At 36.6% G+C, this 24,083-nt stretch overlaps 3 protein-coding genes and 1 long non-coding RNA gene across 14 annotated transcripts; 3 read left to right on the top strand and 1 right to left on the bottom strand.

Annotated features, from left to right (window-relative positions):
- Positions 1–675: 675 nt before the first annotated feature.
- On the bottom strand, positions 676–24,083 carry LOC119071810. 5 transcript variants are annotated; one of them, XR_005086721.1, is made up of 5 exons: positions 23,909–24,083; positions 23,516–23,652; positions 23,326–23,445; positions 18,306–18,578; positions 676–686 (listed from the first exon to the last, which is right to left on the bottom strand). XR_005086721.1 is itself a non-coding variant. In XM_037176877.1 (4 exons), exons 2-4 carry the CDS (start codon positions 23,634–23,636, stop codon positions 18,310–18,312), a joined length of 510 nt encoding a protein of 169 aa, XP_037032772.1. In that variant the 5' UTR covers positions 23,637–23,652; positions 23,828–24,083; the 3' UTR covers positions 18,240–18,309. The 5 variants fall into 5 exon arrangements, 4 of the variants coding, with proteins under 4 accessions (XP_037032772.1, XP_037032773.1, XP_037032770.1 ...); XM_037176877.1 differs by lacking the exon at positions 676–686 and having other exon boundaries at positions 18,240–18,578; positions 23,828–24,083; XM_037176878.1 differs by lacking the exon at positions 676–686 and having other exon boundaries at positions 18,240–18,578; positions 23,903–24,083.
- Positions 729–2,468, top strand: LOC119071761 (mucin-2-like). 5 transcript variants are annotated; one of them, XM_037176802.1, is made up of 4 exons: positions 729–1,240; positions 1,391–1,838; positions 1,989–2,042; positions 2,090–2,468. In XM_037176802.1, exons 1-4 carry the CDS (start codon positions 789–791, stop codon positions 2,201–2,203), a joined length of 1,068 nt encoding a protein of 355 aa, XP_037032697.1. In that variant the 5' UTR covers positions 729–788; the 3' UTR covers positions 2,204–2,468. The 5 variants fall into 5 exon arrangements, with proteins under 5 accessions (XP_037032697.1, XP_037032698.1, XP_037032696.1 ...); XM_037176803.1 differs by having other exon boundaries at positions 730–1,240; positions 1,571–2,042; XM_037176801.1 differs by lacking the exon at positions 1,989–2,042 and having other exon boundaries at positions 730–1,240; positions 1,391–1,877; positions 2,076–2,468.
- On the top strand, positions 8,229–12,248 carry LOC119071825. Its single transcript, XR_005086729.1, has 3 exons — positions 8,229–8,350; positions 9,586–9,763; positions 9,834–12,248. It is a non-coding gene; the product is annotated as an uncharacterized LOC119071825 (long non-coding RNA).
- Positions 16,082–17,916, top strand: LOC119071774 (salivary glue protein Sgs-3-like). 3 transcript variants are annotated; one of them, XM_037176829.1, is made up of 4 exons: positions 16,082–16,233; positions 16,292–16,482; positions 16,539–16,721; positions 17,346–17,916. In XM_037176829.1, the coding sequence occupies exons 1-4, from the start codon at positions 16,212–16,214 to the stop codon at positions 17,781–17,783; spliced, it is 834 nt and encodes a 277-aa protein (XP_037032724.1). In that variant the 5' UTR covers positions 16,082–16,211; the 3' UTR covers positions 17,784–17,916. The 3 variants fall into 3 exon arrangements, with proteins under 3 accessions (XP_037032724.1, XP_037032723.1, XP_037032722.1); XM_037176828.1 differs by having other exon boundaries at positions 17,238–17,916; XM_037176827.1 differs by having other exon boundaries at positions 16,539–16,725; positions 17,191–17,916.

The following is a 24,083-nucleotide window of genomic DNA, read 5'->3' as shown; positions in this document are numbered from 1 at the left end:
CATTAGTAAAAAGTCTTCCAGTGAAGGAATTTGATATCTCGTATTACGATGAGTAAAAGTACCTCGGGCTAAAGCTCTCAAATATATCAAATATATCAAATTCCTTCACTGGTATAGTAATATACTATTCCATACAAAACACAGCAAAACTAGAATTGGAAATTATGTTTCCCATGTGTTTAGGAAGCACTCACCTGCGGCTCGAAATGCAAAACTTTTTATCAGTACTTACATAAATTCCTGATTTTAAGTTTTCACCAGCTGCAAGTTCTAATGACGTTTTAACAAGCGCTGATTGTATTTTACATATTTTCAAGATGACTCAAAAAAAAACTTTATTGCAGGTGGTATAATTGTCAATGACTGTCTTTGTTGTCATTCTTATCATTGTTATTGCCATGGTTTCATTCATGACTTGCCATCAATAAAAATCAAATTTTCTAACTAAAATATGATAACGTGATAAACATGAATGATTCGCTTATTCATTCCACTTGAAATCCACTTCTGAAACAATAATTGATCTTAAATTGTCTGGGTATTTCTCAACGATTGATATAGCACACTCTGGTGTGGGAAGTATGATGAAAAATAATGATTGAGTACTGGAGACTACGGAGAAGTCGAGGAATTGAAACAAATTTCTCGAAAAAAAGATAATTTTTAAGTTTTGGGAATATTCTAATCTTATCGATGAGATAATTTTTGCTTATAAAAGTTATTGAATTAGTCGGTGACCAGCTTAATTCGGAATCATCTTCCAATAACAACACGTAAAATTTGAAAGAATGTCTATCCACAAAGTTATATTCCTTACGGCTATTTTCTTGGTTTATTTAACTAATGTTATCTCAGCGGAATGCAACCATGGCGAGTTGTATCCAAATCCATTCGACTGTGAATCGTTTTATCAGTGTTCTCACGGTGTTTTATACAAGATCATGTGTCGAGATGGAACTCATTTCAATCCAAATATAGGCGTTTGTGATCATCCAGAAAATGCCGGTTGTGAACAAATAACATCGGAACCACCAACATCGGAACAACCAACTGAACCAACTACATCGGAACCTACTTCTACAACTCCGAATTGGACTACACCTACATGGACTACTCCGAATTTCACCTTTCCTACATGGACCACACCTACTTGGTCAACTCCAAATTTTACTATGCCTACATGGACTACTCCAACTTTTACTACGCCTACATGGACTACTCCGAATTTTACCTCACCTACATTGACCACTCCAAATTTTACTACGCCTACATGGACGACTCCTAATTTTACTACGCCTACATGGACGACTCCTAATTGGACTTCACCTACGTGGACGACTCCTAATTGGACCTCGCCTACATGGACGACTCCGAATTGGACATCGCCTACATGGACGACTCCGAATTGGACTTCACCTACATGGACCACTCCAAATTGGACCTTGCCTACATGGACGACTCCGAATTGGACTTCACCTACATGGACGACTCCGAATTGGACCTCGCCTACATGGACGACTCCGAATTGGACTTCACCTACATGGACGACTCCGAATTGGACCTCGCCTACATGGACCACACCTACTTGGTCGACTCCGAATTGGACAATGCCTACATGGACCACACCTACTTGGTCGACTCCGAATTGGACAATGCCTACATGGACTACGCCAACTCCAACTACTCAAACACCCCCTACAAATTGGACACTTCCAGGCAACTGGACATTGCCGCCCCACTGGACATTACCGTCAAACTGGACTTGGCCGCCACAATGGACATTGCCGTCAAACTGGACTTTGCCACCTCATTGGACCACAACTGAAGCTACAACAACGACAAGGCGAACTAGACCAACTACTACCACAACTGAAGCTACAACAACAACAAGACGAACTAGACCAACTGCTACAACAACTGAAGCCACAACAACAACAAGACGAACTAGACCAACTGCTACCACAACTGAAGCTACAACAACAACAAGACGAACTAGACCAACTGCTACCACAACTGAAGCTACAACAACGACAAGGCGAACCATACCAACTACTACCACAACTTAAGCTACAACAACGACAAGGCAAACAGACCAACTACTACCACAACTGAAACTACAACAACGACAAGGCGAACCAGACCAACCACTGCAAGAAGAACAACTACACCCTATGACGGGTCAGATTCCGATTATTCAGCATAGGCTTCATTTTCACATAAATATTATGTAATCTTATATGCCTCGTCTTCACCCCTTTACTATTTTCTGCGCAGAGAGGCCCGAAGAACTTTAAACAATTAAAAGATTTATTTATTTCATTTTCTGTTTTGTGTGATATTCAAGTTCCAAATACTTACTTATCGTTGTGATACAGTTAATAACAATTGTGTTGATGATTATTACAAGCAATTTTATTATCTCAACTAAAAGTTCATTAATCATCGTAAGATAAAAGTAAACTGATTTTCGGACGTTTGAGTTGTTTTTTATTTGGCATCAAATTAATCACTGAGTATATCGAGTTTATTCTGAGTATAGCCAGTATATCTTCCGTATATTCCGTATATCGAGTATGAGTCGCATGAGTTTGACAACCGCCACATTTAGAAAAATGAATTTTTTTACGCGATGGATGTCGATCAAACAAAATGACAGTGTGTAGCTTGTGATCTCAGGAGTCTGGCAAGGTAATTAGTTTTCAATATGACCAGTATCACCTGATCGATATACTCAGAATATACGCGATATACTCGGTATGTTTGTAATCGAAAGGAAGAGCCCTATTTTTTAGTGTCTTTGGGTGAGGACTCGTATACAAGTACGACAAAGTAAAGTTAACCAGGCAGGAGCGCTGATTTGCCTAGGGACCTGAATAATCTAGTAGCCCTTTATTTTTTGCGAATAAAATTTTCCAATTTATGTCAGTGTTCATTTGAGTTCATTTTCATACAGTGTATTAGGTCCCTTATTTGACTTTTCGAAAAGGATCGCAATAAACGGCAGATAAAAAATTGAAAAACGGAGATAAAAAATAGTAAAAGTGGAGATAAACAATCGAAAAATGGAGATAAATAATTAAAAAATGCCGATAAGTTAACTAAAACTTGAGATTAAATAACAAGGAACGGAGATAAAAAATTAACAAATGGAGATAATTTGATTGAAAACGGAGTTATAGTATCTCCTTTTTTAAATTTGTTATCTCTGTTTTTAGTTTTTTTATCTCCACTTGGTATCTCCGTTTTTAAAATTTTTAATCTCTGATGTTATCTCTTTTCTGAAATTATTATCGTCACTTTTTAATTTACTTTATCTCCATTCCATACATTTCTTATCTCCATTTCTAGTTATAATATCTCCAAAACTCATTTTATTATCTCCGAAATTATATTTTATTATCTCCAATTTTCTATGGAATTTATCTCCATTTTGGAGTTTCATATCTCCACATCACACTTTTTTATCTCCACTTATATCTCCTTTTTTATATTTTTTATTAACCGAAATATTACTATCGGTTTCGAAAATAAACCGCTCCGTCTGGTTTATTTTACTCTAAAACAAGTCTACAATTTTCATATTTTATTCGTCTTTTTGTTTTTTTTTTATTTTATTTTTTCCTTTCTTCGTTCTGGATTACAATTAATAATGCTTGCTAACTCAGGTTAATCACTTAACTAAAATGTTTGTTAATTTTAATTACGCAATTGCAGTTTAGGTGTTCGAAAGGTAGATGATTAGTCGTAAGAAACAGATTAATGCTTTAGAAACTGCTAATCTCTTTATTCGCCAAGTGGATCGATCTGTAAAGGCGCTACAATACGTAGTACTTCATTCTCTGCAGATTATTTTCCTTTGGAACAACTTCAATTTTGTCATTACAGTCCACATTAACCTGTCAAATCATCTGTTATCGATAATGGCGACGCAAATAATGACAATATAGTAAAATGCATGTTTAAAAAAATGAAGTACAAGATTTGAAATCAACAGATTATAAATATGTGGATTGATGGAAGTATAGTAAACTAAGAAGAAATGTAATATGCAGGTATTCCACCAATGAACTGCCAGAAATCTAGTACATTTTATGGTAGTTTTTCCATATTTTAGTACATTCCGTCATAAAATAACTGCTGTCACTACGCTTATTTTCATGTGAACCAACTTCATATGGTGACATTTGTTCTGTTATGACAAATGTGAAGTTGGTTGACATGAAAATAAGCCGCAGATAATGAAGTACTAAGAAAAAAATGTGGCGCGAAACGCATGAATGAAGTACAAGATTTTACATCAAACACCAAAACATAATTTTGGAAATCGTTTACCAGGCGCGGATCCACCTATGCGCGGTAATCGCGATCGCCCGGGTCAGAGGGTGATTTTTATATGGAATTTTTTCTAAAAAACAAAAACCGCCCGGGTCAGAAAATTGTTGTCTTCTAACCGCCCGAGTCAGAACAAAAGCTGGATCCGCCCCTGTCGTTTACAGATATGCCCGAGAAGATTGTCGATGGAATGCCTCTAAAATAAGTGTATTTCGCACGAAATGGTGAAGAACGACGAAGTGCTTTGCAAAATATTCAGTTATCTAATTGTAACTGATAAGAAAACATTTAATAAGTTGTTTATTATCGGGAACATTCACCGACCTGTTGATTATTTTTTAGTTCTAGTTTTAGTCAAGTTTAAGCGAAGTACATAGAAGAAAAAAAAAACTTCTGGAGAAGTATAGTAACTAATGTTTATTATTACTAGCAATTTTCCATAAAGAAACAGTCCATAATGGGTGTATTTTAGTTTAATTGAGCTGTAATTCCTACACGAAATTTTCTTTTCAGTTTAATAGTGTTACAGAAATGATCAAATAAATGAGTTACCAACTCCAACGCAGAGTTTTCATGTTGTGATCCGGTTGTAGAACATATTATGCTGGGGCATTTCATTGAAATATCTCAATTGTGTATAGTGTAGGGAGTCAAAGAAACTCTTTGAATCGGGTTATCGACTTTATTTTGATTATTTTTTGCAAGACTACCGGACTGTCATTCTATATCGTAATTGGCCAAGAAATAATGATAGGGCTCTCCAGGATGAGGATTAGGCTTAACGTCGCTGCGCAATATTGTCACATTTCCATTTAAATCGATACAAACTCGAATTCTGCGAATACAGTCTAAATGGCCAATAGAATCGATTTGAACATAACAAAAAATGCTTTCATGAGGACAGATGATGCCATCACAATTAAGTATATCTGCAATTTTAAGGTTTTCAATGCACGCAGTTCTCTTGCAGTTACACAGAGCTTACCGTTGACTCCAATTATTTGAATTGGACCGTCCTGAATTATTTCTGGAAAGAATAAATATTTGAATAGTTAAGAGTGGTATCGCCAAAACTTGAACCAATTTGAATGGTTTTCAATGGTTCGGCCATCCGGGCGACGGAGAGTTCAGAATTTAAAGATTTACATCTCCTAACTACTATATTTTGCCTTTAATGATTTTTCAGCCCATCATTTGTACTGTGTGTGCATACACAAAGAATAATAGTATTGTTCGTTCCTCGACTCATTATATGATCACTAAAAGCGAGTAGCATAACTTTAGGGTAATTTTTGATCACAATCAGACGTTTACGTCGTCCGTTGAACTCGAAATTATGAAAAGAATTTATCCATTTGGTGAACTTTTTGCTTCGTCCAACTTCCTGGCTTGCAACACAAGTTATCTGATGTTTTGTTTATATGGGATGATAGTGAATGTGTCCAGCTAAAACACCCAGAGAAATGATAAGTTGGTCTCTTGAGAGAATTCGTATGTAATTCTCTCCCGCATACCAGGGCCGTAGCTAGACTCGATTTTCAGGGTGTGCTCAGCTCCGAGGGAAAAAAAAACATTTACAAATTCATGGTATACCCTCCTGTTAAGTTATTCGTCTAACATTATGGGTCTAACACAAACATCATGACTAATTAATAGGTTTGGATCTTTCGTTTCTGGATTTCAATTAAAGGTTTATAAATTCATCGACTGACAGATGGTATGTAAGATCGACTCTCTTTTTTTGGACGATGTAATCCATGCTTCCACCACATACTTCGATCTTTAAAAAACGGCTTCAATTTTCTTCTTTCTTCTGCAAACCGTGCAACTCTTGACTCTTGACGTGCAATGGAAGCAAACTACACGATCAAAATTCAATGTTTGCCGTCTGCGTTTTGTCATCAAGTTTCCTTTGCAATTACAATCAAATTGATCAGGCATCTCACGGTTGTATAGCCGTAAGATTTCATAGGATCTAACGTGGGTCTTCCTGGATGTGCATACGGTGTGCAGATCGACTTTGGTTCTTATGCCTTCGAATACTTAAAGGCTTGTTCAAGGTATTTTTTGGTCCGGCAAGACTCGCAATGTCTTTTAAATACGTTGTGGTCACAACTTTCGTGTGACTCCATTGTTATACTCTTTGAATTTACGGAAAACAATTTTTTTTGAGCAGTTGATTGGGCTGTAGTCAACGAGTAACTACAGTACAGATACATATTGCAACCGGCTTATATAGACTTTTCTCACACACAATTGTATACTCCGCGCAAAAGTCCATGCTTCATACGCAAAAAAAAAACAATTCGCTCCTCCGCGCAACGGATGGACTTTTGTGCGGAGGAACGTTTTGTGTATAAAGTCGATGGACTTTTGCACGGAGGAGCGAATTGTTTTTTTTTTGCGTATGAAGCATGGACTTTTGCGCGGGGAAATGTTACATTTTGTGTATATATGAAGGATGGACTTTTGCGCGGAGAATGTAATATTGTATGAAAATAAAACTGATTTTCTTTCTTTTTTGAAATTATTATTTTTACTTGCACACAATATTACATTTCTCCGCGCAAAAGTCCATCGTCCATATAAATTGATGCAATTTATGTGCTGCTTAGAATGTGCAGTTATGTCGTTATTTTACTTTTAAAGCTGAATTCAGACTTGTCCGTTTGGTTCATCCGTTTACTTGACAAAAGAGCACGTGTTATAAAAGGCCTATCATGTGTGCTATTGTATGATCATTTTTTCGTAAATGAACAAAACGGAGGTACGCAAAGTTACGGCTCACACGCCGCAAACATCGCACATATGTATTACTCATTTACATAGGCTCTGCTGTAATCTACTATTAATATTAATTTTTTTTTTACTCAAGTCGGTCCAGGGTGTGCTCAAGAGTTTCCACAATTTTGCCGCATACACAATTTTTAACCTCAGATTCCTTCTATCTCGCCACAGGCTTATCATTTCTCTAACAAGACCCCATAGTCGGTTTCGCGGATAAGTTCTGTTGTGGGCCAGCAGTACCGTGTGAAAATTGACCATACTTTCATCGTTTACTCCCGAACGTGCACTGGTACCGACCTGTGCCTATACTGTAATGATAGGTCTTTTAGAGACGCACAATCGCACAACATTTCAACTTTTAAGAATTCGTCCATCTCGAGTTAATCCTATTAAAGTGGTATGCCCGCCTACCTTTGACATGCTCTCAATTTTCACGTGTTCACTCCAAAAATGGGAAACTAACAGAAAAAACAAAAGATACCTATTTCTTAGAATTGAAAGACGAATCCAACGCGTGCTATAGCTCGACCGGATGGCCGTCCCGTTGTATTTATTTTCCCCATAATCGGTTCAAGTTTTGGCGATATCACTCTTAAATACAGAACATGCCCCTTCTGCATTAGCGAATTATAAAAAAATGAAAATATTTTGGATCTTTCTTGAAGTAACACGATGTAAGTGATTTGTATTGTTGATCGATAAGAAAAAAATGAAAAACTACGACGGAAAAAAGGGCAAATTTAATTTTCCTTGCTAATGTGACGTGTCACCTTTTTGCATTTAATTATTCATGTAAGTAGAGCGTTGTCCGTTATGTCTAATTAGGCTGAGTCAAAGTCTCAGTTAATTTAAAATAAAACATTAAATACCTATTGCACTGTGGATATTCTCTTTGCAATGTAAAACCGTTGTTATTAAAACGGCAACGAAAACGTACAGTGTTTTTAGCAATACAGACATGTTACTCTGCCAATAATTTTTGCAGGTACTGAATTTCGAATGGTAAAACGATAACAGAAATAAAATGCATCAAATTGCGTTGATTGGAAAATTGCAATTAGAAATTAATTCGTGTTTCAAATGCAAATCAGGTAATGGCTGAACTGTATCCATACTTTTTGACCTTATTTGGGACAAGCTCTTTAAGTTAAACGAAACAACATAGTGAGATGTTTTTCGAGTGTGCCCCAAGTTGTAAATAAATGTCTCTGAATGTGTAGTGCACATCGTGGTGAGCTTGATAATTATACTTTGCAGTGACGGATTGTTAGCTCCAGGCCTCTCATACCTCCTTATTTCCTTATTTTTCCTTATTTTTATGAAAACCTCCTTATTCCTCCTTATTTTGTTAAAAATCCTTATTTTCCTTATTTTTCGCAAATTTCACCGACAAAAAATTAATAATTCGTTGCGCGGCGTTTCCAAATTACTTTTATTATGCAACACAAAGAACTATAATAGAAAAGTGAAGTGGTGGCGCATTGTCGTTCCAATATGATTGATTTACTGGACTTATACCATATATTTTTGTGGTTTCCTTCGATAGTAAGCACCACAGTGATGAAGGACTGTGATGAGTTCGTAGGTATCTCTCCTTTCTACTTTTTGAATTGATTTGTAATTTTTCTATTGATTTGTTTATTGTTTTTTATTTATCCAAAATTGACCTATGAATGATTCATTTAATTTTTCTAAATTAAATAAGATGTTTTTCGTTTTTTGATATAATGTTGTTTGGCAAACTGTTTCTTACAGTTTCCTACTGATTGTGTTCCACACTTAGAAAAAGGGACAATAATAAAGTGAAATTTAAAAAAAAATGCGAATATTTCCATACCTTTTTTTCATAATGTCATTGCAAAATTACCATTAAGGCTGCTAATGGTATTATTAGTATCAAAAAACTACTCTATTTGACGTGTAAAAACCTCTATTACCCTGCTAGGTGCTTTGTTTCAGTTCATGACCAATCGTTAAATTTGTAAAATTTCGAAATTTTTAAGTTGAAAAATTTGAACTTTTCTCCTTATTTTTCCTTAATTTCAACTAACGATTTCCTTATTTCTCCTTATTTTTGTGCTAAAACCTACTCAATTCCTTAATAAGGAGTCCAAAATTAGAGTGAGAGGCCTGGTTAGCTCTTATCAAGTTCAAACAAAGATTTTAGAGAAGAGAGCCTCATTGACAAAGTTAGCACTAGCTAGTGTAGAAGCTATGCAGAGTAGCGCGCAACGGTCACGTAATCCATTATGTAGCTGACGTGAATTACATTCACTTGTTGCACGGCAGAGTAAAAGTAACCCTGGCAGGAGCGGTTCATTATTGAAAAGTCAAATGAGGGACCTAATGCACTATAGGGTTACTTTTACTCTGCCGTGCTTGTTGTGATAGTAATAATATTGTGACCGGACGTTGTGATTGCCCACTTACAGTCGGAACCGTCTAAACATGAAATTTGATTTGTAGGTGAGCTCTCGTTGAAGGAGGACTAAACTAACCTCTTCGGCAGGCCTGAATACTGTGAAAATGGGTGTTTTGCCAAAAAAATCGATGCAAGTCTCAGCCAATTCCATATTAAATCCGAGTCGTCGTTCATTTAATTCCAAACAATATTTATCCAATATATGAGACCGAAGGAATTGACGTAAGTACTTGCAGCATCACTTATTAAAGAAAACACTAAAAAGTTCGTCGAATCTCCACATTTTGCACAGAGTTGGGTTGTTCTAGTTTTCTATGAAGAAAAGAATCGATACCGGGATCTCGCATGGAACAAATAATTTCGTTGTGCACATCTAGCAAAAGCGATTTCATTTTATTAATCTGTAAGATGAATAAACCGACTTTGATTCGAAAAAAAAAACAATTCTAATTAAAGTACATTGTCGTCGATATCTTGGCTGGAATCTATATTTTTGTGCAGAGAGTGCAGACCAGTCGATGGTAACTGTGGAAGTATAGATATTAGTCGAAAATCGTAGGAAAAGACTACAGTGGTAGCCATAGATACGAAGTGCGCTTTACCTAAAGTTGTCGTACCCGTTGCATTCAAAGTGTGTCGATGAATTCCATTAAATCCCGATTGCACCGAATCCGAATTTGTACAGGGTCACGTGAAGTTATATTGGCAAATGATTCGGTGTTCTCTGTGAAGAGAAGCATGATTGACTGAAGAAAGAATTGAGTAAATGATTAGTAATTGAATTTTGGGAAGTCTATTTCAGACACTCTGACTTGTTACTGTTAATGTTAAATCAATACTTACAGGAACTTGACTTTGTCAGTGTATGTTGCACCACACACTTCACAACGGAACACATTCGCTGAATGTAATGGACCAGATTCGTTTGGCCGACGTCTTTTCGATATCAGTTGGGATTCTGGACTCTCTCCATCGTTATCATCGTCACTCGAGCATGTCGTTGAGGAGGATACAAAAAGTTCAAAAATTCAACAAGAACGGGTCAAAATTGAACCTAAAAACTAGCGATACTTACAGGAACTTGACTTTGTCAGTGTAACTGACATCGCAACCATCACAGCAGTACATATTTGGTACAGTCGACGTTTTTTTTTTTATTCGACCGTGATGATTTTGATGTCAATTTTGGGAATGCACTCTACAAACAATATTCCATACGTTTAAGTGATCTTGTGCTGCTACCAAAAGGTATCAACGTTTTAAATACCTTTCGTCGGTGTTTGATGAAACCATTTTTCCACAATGGATGCAAAAGAATTTCCGTTTCGGTGTTTTCGAATCTGTCGTAGCACTAGTATCTGAGTCCTTTATAGGTTCTTCGCCATTAAAAATGCCACTTTCCAACATGTGTTCGTCGGGTGGAGGATGTTTTCTGTTGTTGAATATCGTATTACGAATTGAATTGATAACAAGAAGAGACCGGCTAAAGCCTGGTGAGGTCTTTTTTCTTTTTCTCAATTTTTTTCTGGAGGCAAGCAGGAATTACAGTTTCATCAGTACATATTAAGTTGTTGACTAGTAAACATCTCCACCAACTTTTTACCAATTTGATATTCAACTACTACCAATTTAGTAGTCAGCTACCACATTATCGAAATATAAATAGGCAAGCAGCCTAAATAATTTAATCAGTTTGTGTACAGCTCTCACGGTAGTCAACTACCAGTTTGGTAGTCAACTACCAAAAATTAGGCTTTAAATAGGCAAGTAGGTATAATAATATCGTCAGTTGGTGAGTAGTTCTCGAACAGTAAACATCTCTGCTCCGAAAATTACGTTTGATAGTCAATTGTAGCCTTGCTAGTCAGCTACCAACTACCAAATTTTCGAATTGCAAAGTGAACTGTTGGCTATCATCAGATAACAAATAATTATTATTTGCCTGGTGTTGATATGCTCATGGTGGCTTTACAATTTTGAATGTCAATCAAGCTCGCAACTACCATAACTACCAACTAACACAACTACCAAAAATACCAACTACAGACTGAAAGCTACCAAAACTACCAAATTTGATGGGGACCCATTTTTATTACGCAAATCGCATAATTAATTTTGTATAAAACGAATGGATTTTTTCCAACTCCATGTCGCTATGTTGCTGCAAATTAGATCTACAGATTGCTGGAATAAAATATTGGTCCAACCCCATTAATAATAATGTTAATTAATAAATAATAGAAAATTCTCGTCATTCAACGATGTCTAACTCAATGAAATGGAAATCATTATCGAATGATTATGTTCCTCCGGCGCTTGGTACTTGGTTTGCAGTGCGTTGGCTGCAACTTTTTATCATCTATTTTCGCCGTACTATTTTCGAAAACAAAAGCGCATTCCAAACTTCATCCCGAAATGAGAGGAGCCGCGAAATCAATTCCATATTTTAATAAATAATGAAAGATAATGCATCGAATTTCCGTTTGAAATACCGATACGATATGTCCTCGAACTTCAATAGCCTCTACGCCCGTTTCTACCAATTTTGCAATGAAAAAATTGTACCAATTTCATGTGAATTTTAGATAAGTAAAGAATTACAACCTTAGTGTACGCGATAAGACTACACGTTCGTAATAATTTGATAGCTATTTCATTGCTATCACGAAATCTGTTAACATTCTATTGACGTTGTATGTTGTGTGTCGTTTGCTAATTCGAACAGTTTGATATTTTTATATTTTTGTCGTCATCACAAAAAGTTTGTCATCGAAATGCATGTTATCAAGAAAAATTAACAGCAATAAAAAATGGTAAAAGCTTGTAGGGGAAAGCAAATTTCTTACTGATAACAGAATTTATCGAACTAGAACGATTTTTTGACTGTAAATGGTGACTCTGAAAATGACTACACGACATAGCAACATGAGTTTGACATAAAATGCTTTTACATGCTACATGCGTCGAAAATCGTACTTTTCATGATATTAGCACTTCTTTCGACGCCCTCAGCATGTAAAATCCATTGCATAGCTCGGTATTAAAATGAAAAGTCTCGTTTTCGTGTGTTTATTTGCCTCGGCTTCGCCTCGGATCCACAAAATTCACACGAAAGCTCTACTTTTCATCTTTTTATCTCTAGTCATGTAAAATACTGTTGTTATATGGCCTTTTCCAAATGTTTTGAAATGGCAAACTTGCGAAAGCTACGCAAGTTGGTCGCTTGATTCATTTGTAAACGTACGTAAATGAATGATGTAAATTCAAAATTCTGGCTGAACCCGGGTACTTGTGTGCATCTGCTCATTATAAACTTTCCTAGTATCACTTTGTAGGCTAGATCATGCTTCAGAAATTTTTTTATATTTGAGAGATCATTTTTTCTCGGTCAACCATTTTAATTTTTCTTTTAAAAATATTTTAAATCACTTTAACATTACAAAGTCGAATTTGGTACCAATTTGATGACAATATTGGTAAAATTAATTATTTTTAACGTTCAACCAAAAACTAAATAGTTCCTTAATTACCATCCAATTTTTTTAGTCATCAAAAGCCTGTTAAGAGTCATATCGCCAAGACTGCAGGCGATTGGGGAACAAGCGGTGTCCGATTTCAATGAGTTATAGCTCGTTGGATTCGTCTTTCAATTCTAGCAAACACGTAATCTTTCACTTTTTCTAAAAAAAAAAATTCTGTGAAAAGCGCTCAAAAGTAAAGACATGTCAGAGGGTACCGAAAACAGTTTTTCGACAATAACTCAAGACAAAATTATTTTAAATTGTTGTAATGTTGTACGAATGTCGGCCTTGGAAAGACCTACAGGTAGACGCACTGCGTGGTGCAAGTAGATCCACGAGAGTTATGACTAAAAATATAGCGCAGATGTTCAGAGAGTCCGTCCACCCTGCAGCATCGATGTTCCACGGAACTGAGTATGGGGAGTTGTAGTTGGCCTCACCCACTATCGTTGCACATATAAATGAGCCCAGTACTTTTGGGCTGCAAACATACGCTGCTTGAAGGAAAAGAAGAAAAAAAATCTACATTTTGGCACCAACCTTTTTTAAAATACTTCTGTAGGCTTGCAGCCCAAAAGTACTGGGTTCATTCATATTCCCCACATAACAAATAAAACACATGTTAAGAATTTGTCAATTTTCCGTGAATAAATGTGAAATTATCGAAGTTATCCGTGCGTAAATGACCATTTATCGAAATTTTCAGTTAATAAACGTACGTTCTGTGAATGACGCGTTTAAATCTAGCACATTTAATTTCTAAAAGTGACACTTAAATTGTGAATATTATGACTTCACAGGAGATAAATGGATTTTTTTAAAATCGTTTTTTAAATTCAGCTTGCTTAGTTTGGGGAGTGGTCATGTAAAACAGCCGAAGTGAAATAAGACACCCATATGGTTGACTTTAACTGTCATCATGTTTTCTGTATAGCATTTCCTTAAAGTGTTTCAAATTGACAGTCTAGATCAATACGAGCTATATGTACACTGAGAAAAAAGATCACGGCTGGCACGTATAAAGTGTGGTAAGGTAGTTATACACCAGTCACGTATGCGTACTTACACACGACACGTACATAGTCACTGTATAATATACGATGACTAAGGTAAGAAACATGCCACTCGTATTTTATACAAGACGTTTGGATAACAATACGTGTTGTACGTTAGCACGCATATGTGTCTGGCGTATAACTTCCTTACCACACTTTATACGTATCAGACGTAATCTTTTTTCATTTTCTCAGTGTATATTTCAATTTTTAATTGATTTTCTATTTCGTATTTAAGATTCTTAAAAACTTTTGATTCTTCTGTTTACTTAGCGGTAATTTATTGCTTACCTTTCAGAATCTCACATAGTTAAACCACCGCCAAAACACGTAATTGAACCAAGGTAGAAAGAAGTAAATTTTTTTCAGCATCAGTCGTAATCGTAAGTTCTAATGACGATCGTTAGCCGATTGATTAATTAATTGACTCATCCGTGAGTTATCCAACTTAAGTGTGTACACATTCAACGGTCGAGATGAAGTAATAAGTGTCATATCTAAATCATAATCTTGTTTCAGCATTTTCCGTACGTCGTCAATGTTAATGTCGTAAGTTGTTTAAGTATTTGCATATTAAATGTGATTTGTCAAATAGACACAAGTATTTTAAAAGCTCTCATCATTGCTAGCATGCTATACACTCACTAATGATTGCTCCAAATTATGAACCAAATTTTCTAAGCGAATCACGGCAAATCATATGAACACATTGACACGGCCTAGTTTTTAATGAAAAAGTTGTGTTTCGGTTTTATTTTACCTGAATTTGGTTGTTGTTTTCAATCAGATTGATTTGAAAATTTAATTGAAATACAAAAGCGAAACATGCAGAATATATATATGCAATGAGATGTACTAAAGATTCTGTGTGCGTATGAAAGGGGTTTCTAACTCTCAATTCTTGCAAGTCAATTAAGACGAATTTTATGTTCAGATTTCAATGAGCAATAAAAATAGATCCTCATTGGGACAGATCCCAAACAAAAGTGTCGTAACTCGTAACAAAGCAGCTCCAGTTTATACACTTTGGTCGGAACAAACCTTCATAGTTAGTTCAATAATACAGCATCCTACATGGTCCAGCCGTAGTGCTACAGTTAGGTGAGGTTTTACGGCTGCTGCGTTCAACTTTGACCGAAATCTGTGTTGATGGGTCTCGGGATAAGTTTTTAATAACCTCAGCAATGGTACGGGTGTCTACACATTCTACTAACTTTCTTCGCTGTTGACTTTCCCCTATTTCTCGTCGTTCTAAGTGGTTGAGATACGAATCGTAAATTTTGCACCGCAATGTACTTTTCATCTCAATTTAAAATGCGGCAAAATAATGGCCGGTCTTAACCATCTAAGAGTAGCTCTGTGTTCTGATTCTGTCGCCAGTTAGAAACAGGCATCCGTAGCAATTGTTTCATTTTTCCGCCAATATTTTTCTGAAATTGTTGATTTTAAAACTTTTGGAGTTTCTTCAAGTTAACACTAGTAAGAAAAGGCTCTTAATCTGCTATCGACAAGGACCACAAGAATTAGCGATGATCTCTCTGCCTAGTGTTTTCTTATAACTATAACGGAAGATATGATTAAAATGCTGAAGATATTTTGTCACCAACACCAGGAGATAGGTTATACAAATGAAATAGTAGAGTTAACGACTTTCTAAAAGGTTAACTTAAGTAGAATACGTAAGGATGAGCTAAATGAGGCATACCAATTTCTTCTTCTAATTGTTAGAGGTCATCAGTAAACTATTCTCTTACGACTCACTTAATTTATAATTCAAATAGTTTCAACTAATAAAACCTAGCGACCGCAATGGATAAAACAATGTTATAACTACACTCAGCACAATAAAGGTATACTATTTTCGGCAAGACATTTCTTTAAATTATTTCTGACTGACGCATTTCGTACTAATTTAGAAATTGGTCAATCATAATTAATTGTAATTCGACTAAGCAAAAATGTTGATGTATCATGTTATTAAGTGCGATGTTTTTCACCGCGATAATAATCTTCGAAACAATCACTTCTTTTATATAAAAGCGGAAATGAAAAGCTATCGATTCAGTTTCGAATCAAAATCTATTGTGTGTTGCGATGGATTCACTACCTACAACAGGTAATTCACCAATAACATCAATACTGAAACAATCACCTCAAAAGTTTGCTCCATTTAGTACTTTTATTGTTCGTGTCGATAACGGTTGCGAGTGCGAGCACTCTAAATCTAAGATGTCCCGGCCATGTTCTGGACAATGCTGTAATACCCAACCCGAAAGATGTAACAAAATACTACAAATGTCACCCGTCTAGATATTTGATTGAAATGCAATGCAGTCCAGGAATGGAGTTTAATGCTCATCGTGCAGTAAGTCAAATGGCTATAGACATTTTATTAGCGTTTTAAAATTTGTGTGATTATAGATCTGTGTGAAGTCAGCAAATTATGTGAATATCGTGAAGCAAATTGATGACGATACGACACCGTGCCCTACTACAACTCCGTGTGCATGTCCAACAGAACCACCTTGTGAAACAACGACCACCACAACTACGCTATGTCCATGTCCAACTCAACCACCTTGTCCAACAACAACGTCGCCACCATGTGGTAATTTTTCTTTTATCTTCCAATACTTTGAAAATTAAGATTTAGTTGATTTTTTTCGCAAATCCCAAATCAAAAGGAAATCTACTATTCAAAGTAATTGCGTTGCAATAGTAACATAAGGCTAATCAGTAAAAACAACAGAAAGTTTAACAACAACAACAACAACAAAAAAGAATATCTCCCAATCAAAATTTTGATAAATAATTTTGCCTTCGGTTTCCAATCCCTAGTCATAAGAAAGTCAAGGATTCAGGACGCCGATTCTTGAAACATTCGTAACTTGACAGTTCTTATGGGATTTTATACATGTAAGTGTCAAGTTGCGAATCCTTAACGTTACGATCGTATGAGAATCGAGGCCCAGAGTCTAGTTTATTGTGACAACTAATACGTCGGAATAACAAAAGAGCAACAAGAACGCAAAATTAACAAGTTTTTCTTGATATTTTCTCAATGTGACTCCAGATGAAACAACAACCCAAGATCCAGACGTCACAACAACAACCCAAGATCCAGGCGTAACAACAACAACCCAAGATCCAGGCGTAACAACAACAACCCAAGATCCAGGCGTAACAACAACAACCCAAGATCCAGGCGTAACAACAACAACCCAAGATCCAGGCGTTACAACAACAACCCAAGATCCAGGTGTTACAACAACAACCCAAGATCCAGGTGTTACAACAACAACTCAAGATCCAGGCGTTACAACAACAACCCAAGATCCAGGTGTTACAACAACAACCCAAGATCCAGGCGTCACAACAACAACTCAAGATCCAGGCGTTACAACAACAACCCAAGATCCAGGTGTTACAACAACAACCCAAGATCCAGGTGTTACAACAACAACCCAAGATCCAGGCGTTACAACAACAACCCAAGATCCAGGTGTTACAACAACAACTCGATGCCCCGAAGATGACTGCAAAGAAGGTGATCGAGAGACAACTCGTGGCCCTCCATCTGTCACACCATCGCCTCCAGATTATTGCCAAAGTGGAGAAGAAGATGATCTAGATAGGCCTATTATTACAACTCCACCTCCATGCTAAAAAGCAGCATCTTTTGCGGAAAGTTGTTGGTTTATATTAAGAAAATGTCACGAATCGAAACTATTATAAACGAATATTATCAATCTCATGAAAATACATTTTGAATTAATGTGCCGATTGGTATGGAAGTAAATTGATTTGAAAATTATGCTGTACAACAGCCAACCAGACGTTTTTCTTGAGAAATTTAATGAAATAATGAAAAAAACGTTTGTCTTTTGACTTAATTTTTATGGTTGTTTACTTATGTCCTTAAGATACAAACTCTTACTTAGCACAACTCTTTTTCAGTGTTCAGAGATACTACAACCTGAGAAGCTCTCGTTGAATATGTTGATAATAAAAGAATGTTCTCTATAAATGTGTGTTCAACCGATTCAATAAAATGCTCAGGTCAGATTAATCTTCTCAGGGCAACGAACAATTACATAAAAAAGCTCTTTTATTGTTTCAGTATTCAGAATTCATCAAATTTTATTTTTTTCCTACATACCATTGAACGTTCGGTAAACCCCAATTGACTTGGCTATTTCGGAATCGAGCTCTGAAAATTTTTCAACATCTGCTTGTGAAAGTTCGCATTGAATGCCTCCATCTCTTTCTGGAATTTTTCCTGCCACTCTTGGAATTCCGTATTTATCGCACCCAATTGTGAAGAAAACTCGTTCCCGTCTCCATTCAATTCATAATTAAAATGTTGAATTACGCCAGTGTTAGAAGAATCTGAATAGCTAGAAACTACAGTTCCAGGATACGGATTCGGCGATGTTGTTTTTTCTTCTTTGGTAGTAACTCCTGCGTAACACATAGAGGACTTAAGTAATGTTTGATTAGAGGATGGACAAATCATTAATTAGACTGATCGTGATAAAACCATATTCGATTAAATTAACGGAATTGCGTTGTTATTCACACTAAATAATTGTGTACGAAACATTTAATTACGAAAAAAGTGCCTAAATGACTGGTTTTTCTGATAAGATTGGAAATTTCCAATACGAGCCGAATCACTTAGACATGAATTAGGAATTTTAAGATTTTTGTTCAGAAGCAAAATCGCTTAATATGGATTCAAATCGAAAGTTCACGCACCACAGCAGTACAGATTTTTTTTTGCAATTTAGTTACGGAACACTAAAAGTTCATGTTTGTCCAACGAACGCGTTGAAATCAGACGACACATGTGTCTAATGAAATGTTAAATGAAGTTTTCCATCTTGTAAACAAATTACAATATATCATGCTCAACACACTTATAACCTGGATAACTTTGTGTGTTACGAACATAACTACCGAATCTGCTACTTCACTTTGTCTAATTTTTTCAACATTCTGATAACAAACCTTTTACTTCATTAGCTTTGACATAATATTTAATTCAGCTATATGAGTGGTAATAGGCCTGAGCCTAAGAAATACTATATTAACCGACTCTTCTATATCAGTTTCTTATAAATCATAAACCCAATTTCGTAACTCGTCTCGTCAGCAAAAATAAATTCAAATTTTTCAGGTACTTTTTATCTGCTACCACGATCTCATCACGTCCCACATTCAGGGGCGGATTACCAATTCCAGCGCCCTGAGCTGTTGATATTAAGTAGGAAGCAAATGTTCGCGAGCGGAGCGAGCGATAAATTTATTAAATTTTGTTCTTTCAAAACGTTCTATTGCTCACTTCTCAGCGCCCAACTGCTCCAGCGCCCTGGGCTCAGCCCACTTAGCCAATGGGTTAATCTGACTCCCCGGGTGAAAATAAAGGTCTCAGTGAGACCGTAAAATGAGCATGATCAACGGTCTCATTTCAGTCTCATTACGTTTTCAGTCTCATTTCATTCTCAATATTTTATTTCTTTGATGATTGTTGAACTTTGGCTGAACGAGACTGACCGAGTGGTCTCTTTTTCAATATTTTACAATATTTTTGAGACCGACCGAGTGGTCTTTCTTGGATTATTTTCATTGGACTTTATGAGAATGGCCGAGTAGTCTCGTTTTGAAAATTTTACGAGAATGTAAGAGAACGATAGAGTAGTCTTTTCGGATTATTTTTCATTGGATTTTATGAGACTAGCCGAGTGGTCTCGTTTTGAATATTTTAGGAGAATGTTAGAGACCGACCGAGTGGTCTTTTCGGATTATTTTTCGTTGGATTTTATGAGACTAGCCGAGTGGTCTCGTTTTGAATACTTTACGAGAATGTTAGAGACTGACCGAGTGGTCTTTCTTGGAATATTTTTCGTTGGACTTTACGAGACTGGCCGAGTGGTCTCGTTTTGAATATTTTAGGAGAATGTTAGAGACCGACCGAGTGGTCTTTTCGGATTATTTTTCGTTGGATTTTATGAGACTAGCCGAGTGGTCTCGTTTTGAATATTTTAGGAGAATGTTAGAGACCGACCGAGTGGTCTTTCTTGGAATATTTTTCGTTGGACTTTACGAGACTGGCCGAGTGGTCTCGTTTTGAATATTTTAGGAGAATGTTAGAGACCGACCGAGTGGTCTTTTCGGATTATTTTTCGTTGGATTTTATGAGACTAGCCGAGTGGTCTCGTTTTGAATATTTTAGGAGAATGTTAGAGACCGACCGAGTGGTCTTTCTTGGAATATTTTTCGTTGGACTTTACGAGACTGTCCGAGTGGTCTTGTTTTGAATACTTTACGAGAATGTTAGAGACCGACCGAGTGGTCTTTTCGGATTATTTTACGTTGGATTTTATGAGACTAGCCGAGTGGTCTCGTTTTGAATATTTTAGGAGAATGTTAGAAACCGACCGAGTGGTCTTTTCGGATTATTTTACGTTGGATTTTATGAGACTAGCCGAGTGGTCTCGTTTTGAATATTTTAGGAGAATGTTAGAGACCGACCGAGTGGTCTTTCTTGGAATATTTTTCGTTGGACTTTACGAGACTGTCCGAGTGGTCTCGTTTTGAATACTTTACGAGAATGTTAGAGACTGACCGAGTGGTCTTTCTTGGAATATTTTTCGTTGGACTTTACGAGACTGGCCGAGTGGTCTCGTTTTGAATATTTTAGGAGAATGTTAGAGACCGACCGAGTGGTCTTTCTTGGAATATTTTTCGTTGGCCTTTACGAGACTGGCCGAGTGGTCTCGTTTTGAATATTTTAGGAGAATGTTAGAGACCGACCGAGTGGTCTTTCTTGGAATATTTTTCGTTGGCCTTTACGAGACTGTCCGAGTGGTCTCGTTGTAAGAAAATATTTTTTTTTAGCTGATGTTGGTCTCGGACTTCTCGGACGGTATCTAAAGTACAAAAAAACATTTTTCTGAAATGAGACCTCTCAGTTGGTCTCAAAATCTAAAAAAAATATTTTCTTGCATTGAGTCTTCTCTCACGGTATCTAAAGTCCAAAAAAACATTTTTCTGGAATGAGACCTCTCAGTTGGTCTCATCATCTAAAAAAATATTTTCTTGCATTGAGACTTATCGGAGGGTATCTAAAGTCCAAAAAAACATTTTTCTGAAATGAGACCTCTCAGTTGGTCTCAAAATCTAAAAAAAATATTTTCTTACAACGAGACCACTCGGCCAGTCTCTTAAAGTCCAACGAAAAATAGTCCAAGAAAGACCACTCGGTCGGTCTCTAACATTCTCCTAAAATATTCAAAACGAGACCACTCGGCCAGTCTTGTAAAGCCCAACGAAAAATAGTCCAAGAAAGACCACTCGGTCGGTCTCTTACATTCTCCTAAAATATTCAAAACGAGACCACTCGGCCAGTCTCTTAAAGTCCAACGAAAAATAGTCCAAGAAAGACCAATCGGTCGGTCTCTAACATTCTCCTAAAATATTCAAAACGAGACCACTCGGCCAGTCTTGTAAAGCCCAACGAAAAATAGTCCAAGAATACCACTCGGTCGGTCTCTTACATTCTCCTAAAATATTCAAAACGAGACCACTCGGCCAGTCTCTTAAAGTCCAACGAAAAATAGTCCAAGAAAGACCACTCGGTCGGTCTCTAACATTCTCCTAAAATATTCAAAACGAGACCACTCGGCCAGTCTTGTAAAGCCCAACGAAAAATAGTCCAAGAAAGACCACTCGGTCGTTCTCTTACATTCTCCTAAAATATTCAAAACGAGACCACTCGGCCAGTCTCTTAAAGTCCAACGAAAAGTAGTCCAAGAAAGACCACTCGGTCGGTCTCTAACATTCTCCTAAAATATTCAAAACGAGACCACTCGGCCAGTCTCGTAAAGTCCAAAGAAAAATATTACAAGAAAGACGACTCGGTCGGTCTCTTGCATTCTCGTAAAATATTCAAAACGAGACCACTCGGCCAGTCTCTTAAAGTCCAACGAAAAATATTCCAAGAAAGACCACTCGGTCGGTCTCAAAGTTTTTGTAACAACGGTTCGAAATAAGACCTACACGCAGATATATCCAATTTAGCAACACGCGTAAGGTGGCTGGCAGTCGAATCCCTAAGTTAAGCATCATTCGTCGCGGTTAGTACTTGGAGTGGTGACCGGAAAATACATCACGAAATAAAAAAAAGGTAAAAAAAAATCAAATAATACTCAAACTTCTATCATTTCAGCGAATTATAAGAAAAAATGAAAAACTGTGCCATCTGTGAATGCAGGAACAATCAACAGCTTAATATCTCACACTTGGAAAACAGAAATGAGAGTTCTCAGATTGCCTCAAAAGGATATCGAAAAAAAACTACAAAGAGACTTCTCAAAGAATCTCAAAAAATATCGAAAAGAAAGTGAGAGTTCTCAGATGGCCTCAAAAGAATCTCGGAAAAAAACTAAAAAGAGACTTCTCAAAGAATCGCAAAAAATATCGAAAAGAAAGTGAGAGTTCTCAGATGGCCTCAAAAGGATCTCGAAAAAAAAAACTCAAAAGAGACGTCTCAAGGAGTCTCAAAAATATTTTGATAATCGAACATAGTCAAATCTAAAAGAGAGACCCCTCAGTCGGTCTCATAAATATTTTTGAAAAGAGACCACTCAGTCGGTCTCGCAAATTATTTAAAAAAGAGACCACTCGGTCAGTCTCGCAAAATACAGAAGAAGAGACCACTCGGTCGGTCTCGTAAAATACAGAAGAAGAGACCACTCGGTTGGTCTCGCAAAATACAGGAGAAGAGACCACTCGGTCAGTCTCGTAAAATACAGAAGAAGAGACCACTCGGTTGGTCTCGTAAAATACAGAAGAAGAGACCACTCGGTCGTTCTCGCAAAATACAGAAGAAGAGACCACTCGGTTGGTCTCGTAAACTATGTAAAAAAAGAGACCACTCGCTCCGTCTCATACAGTCTATTAAATCATTTAAAACGAGACTTCTCATCGGTTTCGCAATCATCATCATCATCAATTCATCAGTATATGAGAAGAAACCAGTCTCAAAGGTTCGAAAAGAGACGTCTCAGCTCCATACAAAAAAAACGGTCTCAAAAGGGGTCTCACATTCACTTTTTTTTTTACCCGGGTCTGCCCACATTACTACTGCCCCAATTTATTACTTCTACTTAGCATCAATTGTTGAATGTCGAACTTGCTAACTTACTTTGTTTGTCATAACATTTCCGAACAGTTTCAATATTGGCCATATCTTCAGTGGTTTCCACCGATACGCTACATCCAATACTATTAGATGGGCATGTCATTTCATCGCAGGTGATGGCACCTGTATGCAGTAACCGGATCATTATTACGTTGAATGTGTTGGATGGGATCTTAGTATAGCTCAAAATTACCGTTTACTGTTGCAATTCTAACATTTCCCGTCTGGGATATATTAACATTATGTTGTGGCCTTGCTGCATTTTCCGATGCAAAAACCAGTAATAAAAGTAATAGTGACGTTACTGTTGTCATGATATGAATTTTACACCTGAAATAATAACAATTATTATTCCACTAATCGAAACAACAACGAAAAAAACCTATTAAGTGCAATGGTGACTCGTCAGAGTAAATTCACAAGATGTTTATAACTTTCGGTCGTATTGTTTCTGATGTTATCAGCAAAACAGTTTAGTCTTTTTCAACACGTATTGTTATTTTACCTTTACCGTGTGTTACGACGTTCAGTTCCCAATATGATTAATGTTTGGATGAATCAACTCGATCAACGAAATATTACTTACAGCGCAGAATACAATTAATTCTTTGAAATGAATAACAGAAATGCAATATATCTTTATCAGCAGTTTTACGACGGAATAATTTTTGTGTTTAAACAAAAACACGCTCTCTTATAAAATTAGCATTTAAAGTTGACGAATGCAAGTTACAAACTAATGTTATGATCGTTAAGTCACT

Source organism: Bradysia coprophila (assembly GCF_014529535.1).
Source record: "Bradysia coprophila strain Holo2 chromosome IV unlocalized genomic scaffold, BU_Bcop_v1 contig_5, whole genome shotgun sequence".
Classification (NCBI taxonomy): domain Eukaryota; kingdom Metazoa; phylum Arthropoda; class Insecta; order Diptera; family Sciaridae; genus Bradysia; species Bradysia coprophila.
Note: the sequence above shows the minus strand (reverse complement) of the source record. Positions and strands in the feature narration are given on the sequence as shown.

Coding starts and splice junctions, on each gene's coding strand:
- LOC119071810 (XM_037176877.1), bottom strand. CDS start 23,636: ATGACAACAGTAACGTCACTATTACTTTTATTACTGGTTTTTGCATCG. Junction 23,446..23,515: donor TAGAATTGCAACAGTAAACG/GTAATTTTGAGC, acceptor TACTGCATACAG/GTGCCATCACCTGCGATGAA. Junction 18,579..23,325: donor GAAATGTTATGACAAACAAA/GTAAGTTAGCAA, acceptor TGTGTTACGCAG/GAGTTACTACCAAAGAAGAA.
- LOC119071774 (XM_037176827.1), top strand. CDS start 16,212: ATGGATTCACTACCTACAACAG. Junction 16,234..16,291: donor GGATTCACTACCTACAACAG/GTAATTCACCAA, acceptor TGCTCCATTTAG/TACTTTTATTGTTCGTGTCG. Junction 16,726..17,190: donor AACAACGTCGCCACCATGTG/GTAATTTTTCTT, acceptor ATGTGACTCCAG/ATGAAACAACAACCCAAGAT.
- LOC119071761 (XM_037176799.1), top strand. CDS start 789: ATGTCTATCCACAAAGTTATATTCCTTACGGCTATTTTCTTGGTTTAT. Junction 1,241..1,390: donor CCGAATTTTACCTCACCTAC/ATTGACCACTCC, acceptor GACATCGCCTAC/ATGGACGACTCCGAATTGGA. Junction 2,043..2,089: donor CAACAACGACAAGGCGAACC/ATACCAACTACT, acceptor GACAAGGCAAAC/AGACCAACTACTACCACAAC.